This window comes from Lagopus muta, chromosome 1 (assembly GCF_023343835.1).
Source record: "Lagopus muta isolate bLagMut1 chromosome 1, bLagMut1 primary, whole genome shotgun sequence".
Lineage (NCBI taxonomy): Eukaryota > Metazoa > Chordata > Aves > Galliformes > Phasianidae > Lagopus > Lagopus muta.
In genome coordinates, this window is record NC_064433.1 from 66,463,716 (window position 1) to 66,482,011 (window position 18,296).

General features: G+C 40.3%; 1 protein-coding gene across 2 annotated transcripts; it reads right to left on the reverse strand.

Moving 5' to 3' along the window:
- Positions 1–8: 8 nt before the first annotated feature.
- On the reverse strand, positions 9–18,276 carry DNAI7 (dynein axonemal intermediate chain 7). 2 transcript variants are annotated; one of them, XM_048934379.1, is made up of 16 exons: positions 18,237–18,276; positions 18,072–18,092; positions 15,132–15,213; positions 14,073–14,164; positions 12,992–13,093; positions 12,377–12,514; positions 9,547–9,693; positions 8,678–8,781; positions 7,459–7,735; positions 5,711–5,816; positions 4,380–4,546; positions 3,196–3,340; positions 2,304–2,518; positions 1,476–1,643; positions 1,157–1,270; positions 9–284 (listed from the first exon to the last, which is right to left on the reverse strand). In XM_048934379.1, exons 1-16 carry the CDS (start codon positions 18,237–18,239, stop codon positions 9–11), a joined length of 2,157 nt encoding a protein of 718 aa, XP_048790336.1. In that variant the 5' UTR covers positions 18,240–18,276. The 2 variants fall into 2 exon arrangements, with proteins under 2 accessions (XP_048790336.1, XP_048790337.1); XM_048934380.1 differs by having other exon boundaries at positions 230–284; positions 1,180–1,270.
- Between the last annotated feature and the right edge of the window lie 20 nt (positions 18,277–18,296).

Consider the following 18,296-nt stretch of genomic DNA (forward strand, 5'->3'; position numbering starts at 1 on the left):
TGAAGTATTTAAGAGTATGTTAAAACTCTCGTAGCAAGGAGCAGCTGATAGACAACATCAACAAACAGAAAGTTAGCTGTATTCACTTTATCAATTGCTGCTTTGCTGGCAAAATCTTTCAGCATGTGGTAGAGAGAGGAGTGAAATTCAGAATCTTCTTCTAGTTCCATTGAAAAAGCTTCACTGACTTCAGTGATCTTCAGCTTCTGTGCTCTCTGACCATTAAACATGTAAAGAGACCAGTCTTCATCTTTGACAAAATCTGCTTTAAGATGCTCACTTACCTGATGCAGAAAGAAAATGGGCTGTAAGATAAAGCTGACAGAACTAATTCTAGTATGTGCTTGAGTTTACTACAGAAAATCAGTATGGTTTTTTTTTTTAACTCTTAATGTAACATTAGGTCTTCACCTAAATGACTGTGTAGAATAACATCAACACCAGCTTATTCCATGGTTTGCCTCTGTAAACTGCAAGTATCAGTCACTGCCTTTCTTGCTGTTCTGACTTATACATAAAGAAGAGCTAGCTGCAATGGGCATCATTTATTTCTGTTCTGCTTAGATTAAGTAGTGGGCTTAAAGGCATGTGACATTCAGACAAATATTAACCCGGGGGGGAGAACTTCTCAGTATTTCAACAGTATGTTCTGTACCTACAGCCACAAATGGAGGTATTTCTCTGTCTGGGAGAAGTTTTGACCATGTGCCACTCAGTGAGGAAACAAATCAAGTTGTGTGTTCCTTTCTTTACAGTACAGAACAAATGAAAACACCTATGAAACTAAGAAGTAGCTTCCAGGTGGTAACTGGATGGTAATTCAGAGGACCTTCTTATAGGTTACTTTATGAGAAATCAGCATCTACCTGTGTCTCCTAGCCCCAGTAGTTGACCTATATCAACTGTACATCTTAGCACATTAATAAGTGCCTTTGTTATTGAGAATTGTACCATTACAGCTCTCAGGCTTGTTCCTCACAAATGCAGGAGTTGCGAAGCAGGAGAGAAGCAGGCTCTGCTGAACACAGATGTGCTCTTGTTTGTGTGTTTGTTTTGTTTTAACCCTAAATAGCTAACCTGAAATCTTAGAACTGATGTCCTATGTATATAGATCAGGACAGGTTTGTCCCTGGAAATTTGGTCTAAAGCTACGAACCTTGAACACTACTTGATCTTCACCTGATTCCAGATTCCACTTGCTCCAGCCAAAAGCAAAAGCAGATGCAACCAGGGCCATTTGTTGATATGCCCTAAATTCTGTTAGAGGAGCCTGTAATACAAAGTTAGAAAATATGCATCATTTTCTGCCTAATAAAGCTTTAAAAAAAAAAACCAACTTCCTTTAAGCAGACACTTGTCTAAGCTGCCACTCACAACTCTGCCTGCTGCCTCTATACAGCTTGCTATATGAAAATGCCTACCTGACGAAGAGGTGGAAGGAAAAAAAAAAGGCAAAGCCACTTGCTTGCACGCACCTTTTTGTTCACACGGACATATTTGTATGAGTACTCTTCTGGGAAAATATTCAGACCACACTTCTTCAAAACTCTTCTGAAGGTGACAGGGCACATCCATTTTCCTATCAACTGGGAAAGCGCATTCTTCTCTCCCACCACTACTGCAGCCAGCATGCATTGATTACCCTGTTGCATAAACCAATGAAAGCATCTTACTGGTGAAAAAAGGTACTTTTCTGCTTCAGGCATCAACTATTTATTGCCTCATGGCTATTCTGGATACTGCCTACATCAGGTATCACCCTGATCTTCAGATCTTAATTCACAGCTCTTGCAGAAAGCCACTTTACTGCCCCATACTTACAGTCATGCTGACTTTTCAGTTACAGACATGATTTTAACCAATTTATATGTCAACAGGAATACGAATAGTTGTGCATAGTTTGAACCTTTGGAAGGAATGAGTAGCATAATATATAGGTTGTTTGAAATGTTTTTATTTCTTTTGGCACAGTTTGGAGGGGAAAGAAGCAGTTTTTCAGTGCTGGTGGAGCAGTTTTGACTTTGCTAAAGTAGTATCAATATCAAAGAACTTTATTGGAATGTTGCACAACAGATGCTTTGTTCTGACCAGTCCACCGAAAATAATTTAAGTTACCTGTAATTTTGGTTGAATTAATGCTTGGAAATGAGGAGAATCCTTCCTTATTTTCAACAGAGAAGGACTGAAATTCAAGTTCTTGTAGAAGCACATGTAGTTCTTAACAAGGGACAGCATGGTAGTTCTATATTTATGTTCAAAAAAAGCCTACAAGTCTTTTATATTAAATAACTAAATTACAGTACCTTAATTTGTATCTGAACCTCTGCAAAGACTGTGGTAATTACAAATACTGCTTCATCTGTACTGGTGGGTCGCAATTCCCATGCTTGATAGGGCATGTTGAGATGAATGTCCTGGAGAAATGCTATTGTATAAAAGGCATCTATCTCAAAAGTGATGTTTTCCTCCTCTGTTTCATATGTTATGTTGCTGATGCCATCTGTTCTCCACTGCTGGCCTTTATGAAAGAGAGGCAAAAAGAAAAAGCTGTACATGTGAAACTCCTTACAGTCAGAATGAGTTGAGATAAATTAATTCTCTTTACTTTGTGCCTAGTATTTTGGGGCAAAAGCTTCCCCTAGTTTAATAAACACAAAATTGGACTAATCCTGACATTAAAGGTTCTCCTTAAACTCAAAAGAACAACATGGACTAATGTAACTGTTGCTTTTTATGTAGTAACAGGAGTCTGCAATCTTATCTTCAACAGTAACTTCAGCCATCAAACTATCTTAAACTGCCTATTTTTGTGAAGTCAGATTTTAATAACTAAATATCACATTTGTTTTTAACTTCAGAATTTTGAAGTAATGTGACTGTATGGTAGGGACTCATTTGGCTCAGAGCAGGCTTCATCCTAGCAAAACTTGATTTGTGCTACAGCGGTGTTCTGCAGCCCCATTAAATAGTGCAGGGTTTTTCTATTAATATCAAAAGCCTCAAAGCAGCCCTTGACTACACACAGTGCAGGAGCAAAACAGAACCAAGAGGAAAAAAAATGACTCCACGAACTGAAATCTTTAAAGTATTTCTTAGCTCTGAGCTGGCTTTTACATTTAGGTAGTTTTCTAGAAGATTCAAACTCAGCTAGAAATTCTCTTAGCCAAACAAAATGAATTTATTTTAACTTGGTACCTGCAGGATCCCAGCGGGCTATCACAGGCTCCTTCCAGAAGATGACACTGTCAGGAAGTCTGAGTGTTATCTGAATTGGTGGATGTGTGGTGTCTTCAGACTCTTCTGGGGGATACGGGAATGCCTCCAAGCCACTGCCGAGTAACTTTGACAAAGTAGGAAGAGAACAGACAAAATGTTTTATCAGAAAAAGAAATAGCCTGAACTGACTGAAGTCCATCTAACCACCTGTAGATCTTTATGATGTACAACTTAAAATTTACTAGTATAAATGGTGTGCTAATATTGCATATCTCCAACAAATATTTTTCCTTATTACATCCTCCTGCTAAAGTATTTTGCTAGACTCTTACCAAGCACTAATGTGAAACAGTAGCACTTGGTACAAGTTCTGCCGCAGTGCATGTTTCCCTTCATTGGAACTACAGTGGTGGAAGCAGTAGGAGGGTTCAAAGGTCCCACTGGTAGTCACCCTTCATGTGCTCCATTGGCCCTTTCAGGCAGTGCTATGTGGTAAGTGAAGGTATTTAATACAGCTGGAGTCTACAAGACAAACAAGGGCTCCTAGCTGGTAAAAGCCAAGACAACTTCCGTATGCCTGCACAGTGTCAAAAGGAATGAAAGAGGTCAAATGTGAGTGAGAGACATGAGAGCTTTGCCAGTCTGCCCCCAGTCCTGCTTTCTTTAGCCTGTACATTCATTCCACTTATTGTTTTCATCTTCACAATAAAAACTGAGACTACATGTGGGAGAAAAAAGATACGTTCACCGTTTGTGCCCCTTTGATCACAAACATCTTGTGGAGTCTGAAAGTGGATTTGCTAAATGCTCTTACCATCTTTCCTTATATATTTCCTTTTCACATATGAAAAAGTAAGTTTTTCTTTTACTTCCCAAGAGCATTTTCCAGCACAACAATTTAAGTTATCTGTGTTAGCTGTGCTAGTGAGCAGGGTCCAAGTGCACACCTTACTGTATGCACATTTGTTGACCTCAGCTGCTGCAAAAATTGACCAAGTCTAATTGAAAACATGATTTGTCAACTTTGGAGCTTCAATTAATTAACTGTTCAAGAGATCAACACGTGTATAAACTGTGTGTATGCCCTGGTGCCAGCTCTAGGAATGGCTCTCTGAGGATGGCAGGGAAAAAGGCTGCACGAGATGCAGTATTTCCTCACTTACCTCCACCACACTCCAGCTGTTGATTTGCTGGACCTGAGGTGGAAGTTGTAGCCCATCGATGTGGTACACACCACCCACGGGGACAAATCGTTGCAAATCAACAGTGTTTTCATCAGTTATCATCTCCTCTTCTTCACTGGTCTTTTCCTGCATCTGTAGAATTTGAACTACATAATAACCAAGCAAGGTGAGTTATCGTGGTGCTTAAACTAAGCCACTGACATTTCATGCTTCTATTATTTTTTACATTTGCACCAGAAATCGTGTGCTTGAAGTGCTTCCCCTTCTGTGGCATTTCAGCTCCACCTACTGGTGTGCCACGTATCCGTTAGCAGCTGATTGGCACAGAAAGAGGATGCTGGACCATGAAAAGCATTTCTTGTGTTTTAGTACTGAGCGCTCTGAAGATTAATCCCTATTCACACTCTGTGGTCAACTCAAAGTACTTCTTCGTACAGAAACACAGTTCCAGTGACAGAAGCTGGTTGCATCACTAATCACAGAAGAATTTCACAGGTGAACAAGACAGTAAATTCTGGCCAAGTTCAGTAAGATTGTATTGGTGAGATGACAAATAAGGGAAATAAAAAAGATATAGTGCAACTACAGGCCACGTGCTGAAGGTGAAAGGTAGATGGTATTTGAGGACAAAAGGCACTTAAGTGAAACAAAATTTTTAGAAAAAGTAATTTGTAGTATTTTTCTATGCGTAACAGATGTATAAATTCAAGTTTTTCCTCAATTAACTAAAAAAATAAAAATAAAAATAAAAATAAATTAGATGGCATTGATACCATGGATAAAAATGCCCAGAAAAATGTATTTAAAAAACAACAAACACAAACCATTGTACCAGATCTTGCAGAAGAAGAAAGAATGTTACCATACAATAATGTTTAAATGTCTTCTAAACAAAGCTATTAATTTTTCCAAGCTAAATTAACTTCTTAACACTGGTACAACTAAATTAAATCCAGATAATAACCTGCGAAAGTTCTTGCTGTTCTCACTGCTGCCCTCTCCTATTTTCCTCTCTCGTCCCTTGGCTGCCTGTTGTCAGTGGATTTGTGGTAACTTAGTAGTGTCCTTTCAGACTCCTCCCAAAAGTGGCTGTGTGAGTTGGCCCATTTGCCATTTGCCTCTTTGTCCAGTTTTCTCCTGTCTTTAGCAATCATTAACACAAATGTCAACAAGACTGCCATTAGCTAGACAGCAGTATAGTTACCAACTTTGTTCTATTCCAGTGGAGATCTGTATCACCATCCTTCCATATTGTCAACAAGACATTTAGAATAAGCAGTGTCATAGTGTTGCAAATAAGAACACAGTACCTTCTGGTGCTATATCAAAGCTTTCTGATTTCTTCTCAGTTTCCTCTTCTGTCACCTCATTTATATCAGTTATACCATTTGTATTTCCTTTAAATGAAATGGCACTCTATAAAAAAGGAAAAGATTTTTAATTAGGTAGAGAGACTCAATAAAAAAAGAGAGTATCGCTTTGTTAAAAACAGTGGCTCAAAGAGAAAGAGTACAGCTCCACTCCTGCAGCAGTATTTGCACTGATCTTGCCACAGGGTTAAGGTTTTAGGGGAAATCCTTTTTACCTACCTGAGAAAAATAAATTTTATTAAAGATATCCCTCAATTTTAGAATTTAACGTGTAAATAGAGATAAACATAATTGTTTCAATTGCAAATTCCACCTCCAGCATTTAATCCACCGTCAGCATTTAGTCAAGCATCCAATCTTTTCACTAGCAGTGTGTGTACTCAAAACTAACATTCATGCTGACTTTAGAGCTAAAGAGTGCCACAAAGAAAACTGAACTGTTCAATCCAAAGCCACACTGATAACTCTGCCAGAACCTCAGCTTACAGTCTCAGTCTATGCCTTGCCTTTGATACTTACTCCCTCTCATACTGTTCTCTATTTCTAAAACATCACCTTAGATTTCCAGCCAAATTTCCAGTCCAGATATGATTTCATCCCTGGCATAGCTGACTCTCCTGGAAGCACAGCAATAAGCAAACAATAGTTCAGCACACACACCATGCATGTGGAGGCACAGGCACTCCCTGTGTGCCTGCCTGGGAGCAGGAGGAGCACGCACCTCCTGACCTGGGTTGGGAGGGGAGAAGGTGTTACCCACAGAAACATGGGGGAGCTGAAGGCTGAGGCACACAGGAGGAGTGACTGCAGTGGCTGAGAGAAGCGGAGGCTTCAGAGAGAACGTGGTAATGCACAAAAAAGAGAGAAAGAGAGTAAAACCTGGAAAAAAAATAGAAGCAATGAAAGTGTACATAGGGCTGAAAAACATAGGTGAAAACTGTCAATGGACAAGTCTTGTCATACAAAAAAACAAGAAAAATGGTATTTCAGGCAGTGGTCAAGTCACTTATCTGGAGGTCACTGATGATACCAAAAGTGGAAAACCCAATAACAAAAACAACAACAACAAAAAAAAATCACCCAAGAAACCCCACAATCAAATGCCTAAATGCCATTACACTTCATTGAAGACTGCAAAGAAAGAGAATCCAGCAGTCAGAAACAGATTTTGAAAGCCCTCTAGTGGCAAAAACATCAACATACAGGAACTGAGCGGGTAAACTGCTCAACCAAGCCTCAGTGAGCTCTGAATCCTATTTTGCATTCTTTTGATTTTCCTAAGATTACATTTTTGCAATTATTTTATGGGGCTGCCAATGTATGGGGTGCAGAATATAATCATCTTGATCTACATCACAGACTGCAGCAAATGCCCTACAACAGTGCCTAACAATCATCACTGCTTGATCCTGCTCACAAAATGCTGACCAAATGCCATCTCATGCGTGCCAACAGACAACAACTGCTATGTCCTGTCAAAACTTCCCCCTCCACCATTTTTAGGCGGTCTGTGGTCATGCACTTTTCCATCCCCTCAGAAGATTCATGGCACAGTGTTAACACAAGTTGTCTTTACCCTTAGAAGTTTCAGAAAGTTGTACAGGGCACATTAAGAAGCAATCAAACAGCAGCTGGTCTCCAGTGGGAGCAGTGCTGTAGAACATCCTTTCATGAGCTGATTTACCTACATTTCTCTCAGCAGGAAGCATTTCTTGTCCAGTAGTCACTTTGGGCTCCTCTCTGGCTTCCTTTTCCTCTTGTGGTTCTCCTGCATTGTCTTGTGAATGCTGAGTCAACTCTTCACTGTCTAAGACTTCCAGTCTTGGCACTCTCTGGCACTGCAGCCAAAGTGGAGATATGTGGTCGTAGTGGGTGTGCAATATGCGAACAGCAATGCTGCTCACAGCCAGTGACTTTGGAAGATCAAATCCATGATGTGTGTCACAAAAGACATGATTCTTGAATCTGTACATAAGTTAAAGAAAAAGAAGTTCCCTAGTAAGATCGTCAGCACTCAGTTTTACATTTTCTCATGACTATTCTTGTTGATGTTCTGCACTAAAAGTCACCTAAATTCTCTATTGCCACATGGGACAGCATTAGAAATGGGTGTCACACTGCACCTCCTGTCCTGTACTGACAACTGTCAGTATGCTTCTCCAGAAAACCTGTAGAGGCATTAAGGGGATCAGGAGTTGCCAAAAAGTAATGGTCCCAATAGGAAGACAATGCAGCAGAATCAGACGACAGCTGTTCTACACAGGACGTTTCTGCTAAAACAGACTAATTTAATGGGCAAAGTCCCATACAGGTGAAATCACCGCTGTCTGAATTACATCAGCCTCAGCATCTTCCATATGAAATCCAAAGACAATTCTGATCAGCAGCAGCACTACACACCCACCAATCCTTGGGACAGCCCAGGAGTCAGGCTGAGAGCAGCACAGGAGGCCAGCCATGGCAGACACAAACTCCAGTGGGCACTTGCTGCCAGTCACTCTGACTTTGCTCAAGACCCAGCCTTGCAGCTATCTTAGCAATGCTTATAGCAGCGGGTCCTCAGTCAAGGCAAAGACCATTTACCAAATCTCCTATTTTCAGGCTGGGAGTGAGAAGTCTCAAAGAAAAAAATGTTGTTTTGGAACTTCTTTTGAAAAATGTATCAGGTAAATGGCAATCTAATAAAAAATCTTAAATTCAGAACCGACTGTGGAGAATATTCCATATTACTGAGAACTGAGTGTAAAGCATCATGCACCACTTCGTAAGAAACTGAGACAGCTTAGGAAGCTGGAAGGCTGTAGAATAAATCCTATTCAACACGAAAACAATTACAAGAAACTCGTTCTTGGAGTACTTGGACAAAGCCAAGTCTCAAAGTAAATGAAGAATTTCAACATGCTGTACCTTGCTTTCTTCTTCAGATTGGCCCAAATACAGAAAGTAACATTTTTATCCTTTATGACTGTCTGCATATTTCCAGTGTCAGAATCTTCACACATAATAGCTGACTACAAAGAAGAAAGCAGATGGAATCACGTTCTCTTCTTATATTACTTGGACTTTACTTAAATCTACACTGGAGTAAATTAAAAAAAGAGAACACATAGGAGCAAAAAATGACAGCAGACCAATCTCAGCTAAGTTTTATTTATGTACTAGAACATGCCAGGTTATAAATTCAGATCTCTTTGCTAAAATCTTTTCTTCCTCAGACATCATCAAGTCTGTCAATCAACATACCACCAAATATGAGTCTTACATCATCCCCTTCCATGGGACTGCCTGTCTTCATTAGTAGTTTGTTTTGTATTTCTCAGTGGAAGTTTTTTATAAAAACAGTGTTTACTGAGTAATACAACAGTCCTATGCTTTACTGCACAGATATCTTTTTACAGTCCTTACTGCACAGATGATATTTTTTGTCAAAACTTATGACCCACTTTTCACACTTGCAAATTTCTGTGCGGTCAGCCAACTTCTAATTCAACTCATGGAGACAAAAGGAAACAAATTTCAGAGGGAGCCACTTGCTTCCAACATCTCCTAAGATCACAGTAATGGAATATTAAATGCCTTAATTTAAACAGCAATTTCCAAAGGAAAGCTAAGATTCTCAGAAGATTTGAGGTCTGGTAGCTGTTCCACACGTGGTTTTTGTCACAATATAAGAAACAAAACAGAACAACACACTAAGAACAACCATCACAGCAAAAAACTTGAAGCAAAATTTCCATGCACTGCACGTGTTGCAACTTGGAAGCAGTAAAACTTACTTTAAGCAGCTGTTCTGTCGCTTCATTGTACTTCTGATGAAGAAGATTCTCCAATTCCAGAATCGTTTCCTGGTACTGAGCTGTTTCTTTTTCTGTTATCTCACTTGGTGGTGTGTCCAACAAAAGAAACTGCAACTTCTCAATTAGCTAGAAGACATTGAGAAAAATATCTCTGTTTTGCCACCAATCCTGCCATACAGGCTGTTCCATCATAAAAACAGAGGCAGATTTGCTTCTTTTGCATCTAGGCGTATCTTTGTTACAGAGATAATTCATCATATGCATTGAGATTGTACTAAACCAGCATAGACAGGCAACCATGCAAAATGCTGGAAAATCCAGGTCAAGTCTGCCTTCCTTCATTCCTGCAGCCCAATTCCTCCATTCCTCAACATGGAGATGTGAAATTTTAGCTTATAAAACAGACCACATGTTGAACCAGTTTGTCATGTCTTCGAAGACACTTGTTGGCCAAAAATTTTTTAATGAAAATCTTACAGACCTGTTTTTGAAACATATTTTCTGCATCAATTATCTCAGCTCTGAAATCAAATGAATATATAGTACTGAGACATACAGCAATTATGCTTTAATTCTGAGAATAATCCTTAGTGTGAAGTTTGGGACTCCACGGTAACACTGTTGTCTTCCAATACATGCCAATATCTGAACTTCTAAATGAGCGTGGAAGACTAAAAAATTCCTATTTGGCTGAAGTTTTAAAGACACTGATCTATCACAGGATGCACTTATTAACACACTCTCCAGTAAAACTAAATTTCAAAACTCTTGATGGAATTTTTATTACTATTCACTCCCCATCCACAAATTGCACCCATTCATGTTAACAGATGCTGCACAGAGAGAAGAATAACTTGCTTCACTTTATCTATGTGACCTGTTTCTTGCTCAACAGCTGTCACAGTGAAATACTAACTCTAACTGGAAATATTAACTGATCTGTTCTGCTTAATGACAATCATCAGGAGCTGCTGTCAGCTAAGAATGACATGGGAAGCAGATCACACGTGCTACTGTTATTGTGTTAATTGATGCTATGAAACCCTTCAAAACACACACCCAAAATGCTGTATGGTAACTAACATAGCAAAGCAAAGGAAAGCTATCACTACAAAGGCATCTTACATACCACTTTTCTTCACCCAGATCTGCAGCACTGAGAAAGACAGCCAGATTATATTTCATGCATCCCTTCCAGATTTGCCAGACTGTTTTCCCTCTTAACCTGAGGCACTGCAGTGCTACCACTCACTGAACAGCAGGATAATAACTAGCACTGCCACTGTCTTTAGATTTTACCTTTCACTCGGTCCTTATCAGGAGGTCCCTACCAGTTAGGAGCTGCTGATCTACAGCTTCTCACAGCCCTGAGTGTTCAGAATTTTTCTCCAGAAACAAGTACAGAGCAGGAAAGAAATGCTCAAATGGTGTTGGGAAGCCCCCAACACAAAAAGGACATGGAGCCACTGGAGCACATCCAGAGGAGGGCAACAAGGATGGGGCTCTTCAGCCTGGAGAAGAGAATGCTGCCAGGAGACCTTATAATGGCCTTCCAGTACAGGAGAGCTGGGGAAGGACTTTTTATAAGGGCATGTAGTGACAGGATGAGGGGAAATGGCTTTAAACTGTAAGGGTAGATTTAGTCTAGAGATCAGGAAGAAATTCTTTACTGTGAGGGTGGTGAGACAGTGGAACAGATTGCCCAGTGAGGTTCTGAATGCTCCCTCCCTGGAATCATTCAAGGCCAGGCCGGATGGGGCTTTGAGCAACCTGGTCTAGAGGGAGGTGTCCCAGCCTAAGCAGGGGGTTGGAACTTGATGATTTTAGAGGTCCCTTCCAACCCAAACCATCCTATGATTCTATGAAACGTTTTGCACCATGAGAAAATAGCCACTCTTTTAACACTCTCTGACATCACCTTGACTTCCAGTGGGGGCAAAGTGAAAATGCCTTTCAGTATCACATAAAACTCTACTGATCTTATCATGTAGGGTAAGGATACTTTCATAGAACGCGAAAGACCTGTAACTCTTCAGTGTTGAATGGGAAACACAGAGGAGTAAGGAAGAAGTACATCAGGGGAAAGACATAGCAGCAGGAGAGAAGGAATGGAAGTGAGCAACTGCTATACATTCTGTTTGGGTTGCAGTGTCAGAGAGAAATTCATGGTGTTCACAGAACCATAGAATCATAGAATCACAGAATGGCTTGGGTTGGCAGGGGCATTAAAGCCCACCCAGTTCCAAGCTCCCAACTGTGGTCAAGATTGCTGTCCGCAAGATCAGGCTGCCCCAGGTCCCATCCAGCCTGGCCTTGAATATCTGCAGGGATCCTGTTAGCTGTTGGTGTTCTTGGAAAGGCCTACCATATTCCTTGCTGGCTCAGAAGAGGAGAATATGTGACAGATGAAAATCTTAGCATCCAGCAAGCATTGCAGGAAGGGAAGTTTAACAAGCAGAACAAAAGCAGCCCAGCAGAAGTTGTAATACACAACCAACTTTCACCCTGTTTCTAGCTTGCTCAAGACTTTTTAAGATGTAGATAGCATGGAAGAGCTCAGTGTAGAAATGTTACACAGAAGTCCCTTAAATACACAGCATGTTTAAAGTCTATAGTCTCCTTCTTTATACTTTACAATAAATTTGTAATTAATAAAAAAAAATAGGTGAAGAAAGAAAAGGAAGCTGAAGATTATAACTGATTTCAGTCTTTGGAAAAAAAGAAAAGGGGAAGAGGGTACTGATGAGCATTATTAAGGATACGGTTAGTGATTTTAAACTGAAGAATACCACTTATACGTAACACTTACATTTAGCACCTGCTCTCCCCTCTCCATCACAAATGGAATGTCCTTATTTTGATCTTCGCGCCATAAGTTCATGAAAGTATTTATTTCCTGCAGTACAGTTGGGTCAGGACTTCCATCACAAGCAATATAATGTTCCCACTACAGAAAAAGCATAAAAGAAAAGTAGATATGGGCACATGGTGCAAATGACTTCCATAGTTATGACAAGAAGGATTCTGAAAGACAAATGTAGTGATTTATTTAGTGATATTTAGTGATACATTCACACCTGTGTCTAAACAGGACTGTAATGCTACCTGTACTCCCATCATCATCATTATGCCAGAAAGAAATGGCTTATTTTCACAATAATGTGTTAAGATACTTCTGCTCCACTAACATCGTTCTTACTGCTGGCATAAACTGTGGGGCCCTACTCACCCACACAGCCTCCTCACTGTCACGTTTCTTTTCCATGTACAATAGGTATAAAAAGGAGAGTGAGCAGGGCAAATTCCTACCTTGAGATGGATGAATTCAAGAAATTGAAGTATTCCTAGGTCCTATAAACAGACATAGCCTAAAGCCTCTGTGTTGTCTAAACTCTATGACAGTGGGCAGACCTCGAAAGCTTACCTTTGTATAAGCTCTAAATTCTGTTTTCCACCTTTGTGCACACACAAACTTCTCTTCCAGTGAATTAAGTTCGGCTAGTTCAACTTCCCTCCGTTCTTGATCCTGATAAAATATTTGTATATCAAGCAGAGGAATTAAACTTTTTTTTTTCTTTCCCCTACTTACAAGCATTTTCTATCAAAGAAAATAATCAGGAATATTTGAGTGAGCTACTATTTAAACAAATCCAAACGTTGCTTTTTAAAGAAGCATTCAATTTGTAAGCTGCAGTAGTTAGCAATATGTTATTGTCATCACACTAGTTACTGAGCCATATGACAAATACGTCTCATATGACTGTTATCCTTACACATCAACAGTTTTCACATCATCATCATCATCCTACAACTACCTCTAACAAGAGCTGATATAAAATGTAAGCATATGTTGAAAAAAGAATGCAAGATGTTTTGTGTTTGGTTTTTTTTCCTTACAATTTCTATGATTTAAATTTTCTTTTTTTGGGGTGTAAGGGAAAAAACTCTGTGTGAAGGACAAAGGTGCACAGGCAAAGTGGCTTTTACTGAAGAGAAAAAACAATAAAAACCTCAAAACAGATGCAACACAAAATTTTGGGGAACATGAAAAAATTATCCAATTTAAGCTAGAGGGGAATTTTGATAAAAATAATTATTTATTCAAACTGGAGTATGACATGTCCCCAAAGTTAACATCTTTAACCACAGTACCTTTATGTAACAAAACTACCTTGCCTTAGGGAATTTTTCTGAACCAAGAAACACTAAGCCAAACATTGCCTTAGAGAAGGAATACAACACACTACCACTACAGCACCATTTATCTTGATTGCACTTGTACTGTGCTTTATTTAAGCACTACTGCTTCGTTTGCACCTTCCCAATTTTTCTTTTTGCTTTTGTGATTTTGATCTTGTGATGCTAGAAAATGTCCTTCCTTTCCAACACTAATGAAAAGGAAATTCCTTTTCATTCTCACATTAAATTGCTAATGTTTTACGGACCTTGTCATAAGTTTGGAAATGGAATTAGCATTTTGCAGTCACTATTGCCTATGAACTAACTTTTGCCTGAAGCTTTTCCATATGCTCCCGTTCAATCCTCTCCTTTTCAAGTCTAGCTGCTTCTTCTTGTTCAGCTTGCAGTCGGGCTTCCTCTGAAGTTTGGGAAATACATCAAGAGCACAATTACATTTTCTTATTAGAACCAGACACATTATTTTCTTATTAGCTGTAATGACAAAACAAGTATAATATGAAGCAACATATCTGATATTACCCAGAATCTTCCAAATGGGATTAGATAAACTCATCTGAATCACAGTACTAAAACCCACTACTACAGCACTGCCCTCATCAGCCCATGACAAAGAAAGTGCAGAAAGGGATCAGCAGGCTGCCTTTTTCCCCTCAGAAACAACAACAGATGTTCCCTCTTCCCATCCCTACAGTTTGAGTAGGCCCAGAATTTTAATCCGATGTCTGCTGTGAAATCACCTGAGTGGTTCAGTTCCCAGCTACTCTTCTGCTTTCCTACATCCTTTGATGGAAACTCCATCTTACAGATGTTTATTCAATGAAATAGATGAGTTTTTAGGCCTGTCTCAATGGCTGTCAGTTCTCCTTAGGATCAGCAACTTTGATCACAGCTTTAACTGCCACAAGGACAGCAAAGGGATAGCAGACATCCAGCTAGCTCTTGACAATGGGTGTACCCTGTCAACCTTCTCTGAAAAAGGCCTTTTCAGAGAATTTCTCTTACCTTCTGCTAATGAGGATTGAGAGAAGAAAAACACAGAACACTGCATTTCCATCCCACTGAGAATATTTCAAAATGGAATGGTAAGAGAGAGGAAAAAAATCTAATTCTTCCTGACACTCTCATCCCCAAGCTCCTAATCATGGCAGAAGTAATTAGAGGAAAAAGCATGGCTCTTGCAGGAAAGTGAGATGGGGAGGCAGTAAGAGGTAACACAGAATTTGACCCACACAAAAGAAGAGAAATGCATTTTTTGAAATACAGTGTTAACATCAGTGTACTGCAGCTCGGCAGGTAACTTCTTTCTGTTTAATTAAACTAAATGACTGTGTCATCACATTCCTTGTAAATGAAGTGCACGGTACCTTCCTCTTTCAGCTTCCTTTCCTCCTCTTCTTTCTGTAATCTCAGTTTTTCAGCTTTGCCAACTTTTTTTTTTCCACTGGACTTAATGTTTGCCATAAATTAAAAGAAACCAAATGTCAGAATTATTTAAATGCATTTGGGGAGGTACTGACCCTCTATAACTCTGCCCATCTAATGTGAACCCTGAATAGAGATTTTTGACTTCCTACACAGTCACTGAAGCCTCCAGAATTGCAATATACACCCAAATCCATTTTAGTTCTTGTTTCCATGATGTGATGCATGCTCTTACAGCTATTATACATAGGTTGCTCTGAAAGCATTGCCTCCCATTTAATTCCATGGGAACTACAACAGATACACAGACCACAGTAACACTGTTTGATAGAGCGAATTTTCAGCTACAAAACACCTCTTCAACACAGTCACCACCTTTAGCTATGCATTTTCACCAGCGATGAACAAGAGCCTGCATGCTATGCTCGTAAAAAAATCTGCACCAGCAGAGGTGACCCACTGTTTCACAGCTGCTGTGATGGAGTTGCTGTTAGGAAAATATCACCCATACAATCCATCTTTCATTGGCCTGAATAGATGAAGTCAGAAGGAACCAAATCCAGACTATATGGTGGGTATGTTAGGACATTCCAGCCAAAATAGGCAACGTGCTCCACAGCCTTCCAACTGCCTGGCATTATCACACTCCAAAAGAAAGGCTGTCTTCTTCTCTGGCCTGGCTCTGGAAGTTCAAGCCTTCAGCTTAGTCAATGTTGTGATTGATGTAGCGGTCAGAGTCAATGGTTCGTCCACATTCCATGAAATTCAGAAGGATCACCTTGTTCCTATCCCAAAAGACAATGTATCACTTTACCTGCTGAGGGCTGCATCTTGAACTTTTTCTTCAACAGGCAATTCACACGTCACCACTTCATTAACTGTAATTTTGATTCTGGCTTGTAGCGGTGACACCACATATCATCACCAATAATGATGTGATCCAGGAAACTGTAATCTTTGGCCTTGTATTAGTTCAGTAGGTCCTGACAAACTTGCATTCAATGTTTCTTCTGTTACTGTGTGAGGATTTGTGGGACCCACCCGGCAGGAACTTTGTGATCCAACACTGCCACCATTATTTTCAACACACTGAAGCAGATACTTAGCTCTGCACACAGTTCCTTGGTCGTATACTCTGTCAATTTGTGCAGATGAGCATGTAAGCTCATTGTTTTGTGGTGTGCCACCTGTGTACGGCCATCCCAAATGTAGCTTGGCTTTCACATCATAGTTGCCACTGCTGAAACGCACCACACAGTGCCTCTCTGTGCTCATATCCACTGCTGGTCTCCACAAACATTCACCAAGTGCTGATGAGTGTCAATGGATGCCATTTTTTTCTTTGTTTGGAAAAATCCCTTTGCTTCATATACACTTCCATGTCAGGCATCATTTTGTCAGACTGTCCCTCTGCTGCCATCTGTCACATGGCAACAAAATGTAATGGAATATTGGCAGGAAGGTTTAACTTCTCCTGCCATACAACCAATATCTGCCTGACATCACAGGCCAACATAATAAAATAGGAGGCATTACTTTCAGAGCAGCCCTCATATAATTTTGTGCTAGGTTTCCTGAATACAGAACAATAATTTTTAATCTGGAAATTGAATAATAAGTAAGTAGATCTGGTAAGAAAGTAGGTGTTACAACTTCAAGTATTATTTTTTAGCATTTAGTGATGCAGTAGCACTGGATGGGCAATGTGCAGCCTGATTCTACATGAGTGGGTGACATGCCACTGGGGAGGAGTGCCAATCCTGAAGGCAGGTGCTGCAAAGACAAGGCCCCAATACAACAGCAATCAGTGACCACAAAGAAAAGCACACACAAATCAGTAAGAGACTACTACAGTGAGAGATGTCAGAACAAGATGATCCTTAGGATCCTCTCCAACCCAAGAAATTCTATGAAAAGGAAGGATGGGCCGAGAAGTAAATCAAGTTTATGGAACTTGTGAAAACAAGGCAGCTGGTTTTGTACTGCAAAATGAATTCACAGCCTACAGTGTTGGCTGAGTGTGGTTGGAATTGCTATTATTTTTTTTTTTTGTATAGGTGAGGAACAAAAAATTATATTCTGTACAGGCTCCAGGGTCTGGAGATAACAAGGAATGACAGAAGACTGAGCTATAGCTGAAAGCAAAGCTGCAGATGACAAAAGAGAAGACATGAAGGAAAAGGAATGACTTACATCAGGTGGGGTATGTGTGCACTGGCTGAACAACAGCATTCTGCTGCTGACAAGCAAGGAAAAGAAATTCAAAGAACGTGTGTTTGATTTTTAAAAACAGAGAAAATAGGGAGTGTGCATGGGGAGTGTACATGAGTTCAGCAGACACGACAATGTGAGGGGAAGATGCATCACCATTTCAGGCAGCTACCCTGGGTGTTTCATTTTGGAGAACTGAAATTAGGACTGCGCATCCCCACAGGTGAGAGACAAGTGCTTACAAGGATTCAGTCTGGGAAGGTAACACGCATAACTATTTGGAAAGCTATTCACATCACTTTGCACAGTGATAAACAAATGCATGAATGTGACTCGGGATACCAAGGCTATCAGAAAGCTCACACCGCTGGTGGGAGTTCAGTGCCCACAACATGCGCCCAGCAGGGTTAGCCTGAATCTTTTTGTTTTTAAACATATTTGCATACAATAACGTCGTCACAACAGCTTTACTGTGACCAAAAAAAAAAAAAAAAAAAAAAAAAGTCCTTACAATACTGTAATACTGTTTTTGGATGCGTTGAATCAAGAAGTGACAGACGCTTTCTTCAGCTTCAGCATGAGGACTGTGTCTGTACTGACAGAACTGCCCTGGTGCATCGCAATGAGCACCGCGGGGCGCGGGGCGATCACCGCAGCACGCTTCCACCTACCTTTTTTTGCTTTTTTGGACCCTAGAAGTTTGGGGACAAAAACAAAAGAAAGGAAGAGTCAGAGAACGGGGCACAGAGCACAAAAATCATCACAAAAGCCGCCCACCCCGTCGCTAAATAACGCTATTACTCCGGAGCTAATCCACCACCCCCCCCCGCCCTTACCATGGCGCCGCCGTGTTGCCATGGCGACGGCCCGCGAGCTTCTGGTCGCCTATGGCGCGG